The sequence below is a fragment of the Penaeus monodon genome, chromosome 27, assembly GCF_015228065.2.
Source record: "Penaeus monodon isolate SGIC_2016 chromosome 27, NSTDA_Pmon_1, whole genome shotgun sequence".
Classification (NCBI taxonomy): domain Eukaryota; kingdom Metazoa; phylum Arthropoda; class Malacostraca; order Decapoda; family Penaeidae; genus Penaeus; species Penaeus monodon.
Genome location: NC_051412.1, coordinates 35,611,758 through 35,612,987, shown reverse-complemented (window position 1 = coordinate 35,612,987; position 1,230 = coordinate 35,611,758). Strand labels below are relative to the sequence as shown.

Genomic DNA, 1,230 nt, shown 5'->3' with positions numbered 1-1,230 from the left:
TGCCATTTGCCATTTTCTCCAGAAGATAATGAGTTCAAAACAATGACACCTAGAACTTCAATCATGACAAACAGTATCTGTTTCACTATTTTACACTTTCTGTATTCCATTCTAAAGCAGAAAGAGGTGGGACAATGTAACTGTGTACCTGGCTGAGGGAGAGGAAGGCCTACAAGGAGAGTAATAGGATGTGGGTATCAAACCAAGCCAAAAATATAAGTGGTTACCATGTCTCATTCATAATGAAAAAGTTTTGGGAAAAGAGCTAGTCAGTTTTTGATAGGCCTTCCACAATCATGGTGAATAGGACTGATTGCAAATTGTGCAGAAAACCCAATATCATGACACAAAGGACTTTTGAGGTTCCATGATTTATTTCAGTGATTTGAGCAAATTATAGACATTCACAATTTGTACTTTACAATAAGTTTCTATAACTAAAAAGGTGGGGGAGGAGGCAAGTCTACAGTAGGAGGGGCAGCTATTGCTCTTGCCTCAGAAAAAAATAATATAAGGTTCCAATAAAATTGAACAGAAATATATATGTGGTAACAAATAAAGCCTTTTACCTGAAGAATATGAATTCCAGTTGATGTCATAACAATCAGCTGAAATGTACCATCTCCCATTACATCACAATAAGCTAGTGACAGTACAGGGCATGGCAGTGAGACAGTGTGATAAAGGATCCACTCTGAAGTCTTCTGTATCCATTTGTAAACCAGAACAACCTAAAAATGACAAGAATATTTGTGTTTCCTTCACATTATTATTTCTAATGATCTGTCATACTTTTAACAGTTTTGCTTCCATGTGGATACAATTATATGTCACAATTTTTTTTCTACAATATATAAATGCAGGTAAATTTGTTACTACCTGGCCATAAGTTCCAATCAATATTTCGTTAATGCCATCTTGATCAATATCACAGACAATGCAGCATGTGACAGCATCATTTGCATCTGACTCTGGCAATCTAAAGCCTTTTTGGGCATTGGCAAAATCTCTGTAGAAAAGAAGAGATAAGTACTTTACCGAGTCTTGAAGATCATATCTAATATGCATGAGTCATCTAAATTTTCTATCTTCCCTTAATTCTATTCCATTGATCTCATACATTAAAGTTAGAAATAAAACTCAGATTAAATGTTAAACCCAAACTGAATGGGCAACTAATTAACCCAGTGCAGTCAGGAATATGTAATGTTCACTGTAGTATTGTTTAGT

At 35.0% G+C, this 1,230-nt stretch overlaps 1 protein-coding gene across 2 annotated transcripts in view; it reads right to left on the bottom strand.

The window, feature by feature from the left end:
• Positions 1–1,230, bottom strand: part of LOC119590812 (KICSTOR complex protein kaptin-like) — a 12,844-nt gene that overhangs the window by 1,548 nt on the left and 10,066 nt on the right. For both annotated transcript variants that reach the window (XM_037939548.1, XM_037939549.1), the window contains 2 exons: positions 880–1,009; positions 570–731 (listed from right to left, as the gene is read on the bottom strand). In XM_037939548.1, coding sequence (XP_037795476.1) covers positions 570–731; positions 880–1,009 — 292 coding nt within the window. The remainder of the gene's footprint in view (positions 1–569; positions 732–879; positions 1,010–1,230) is intronic.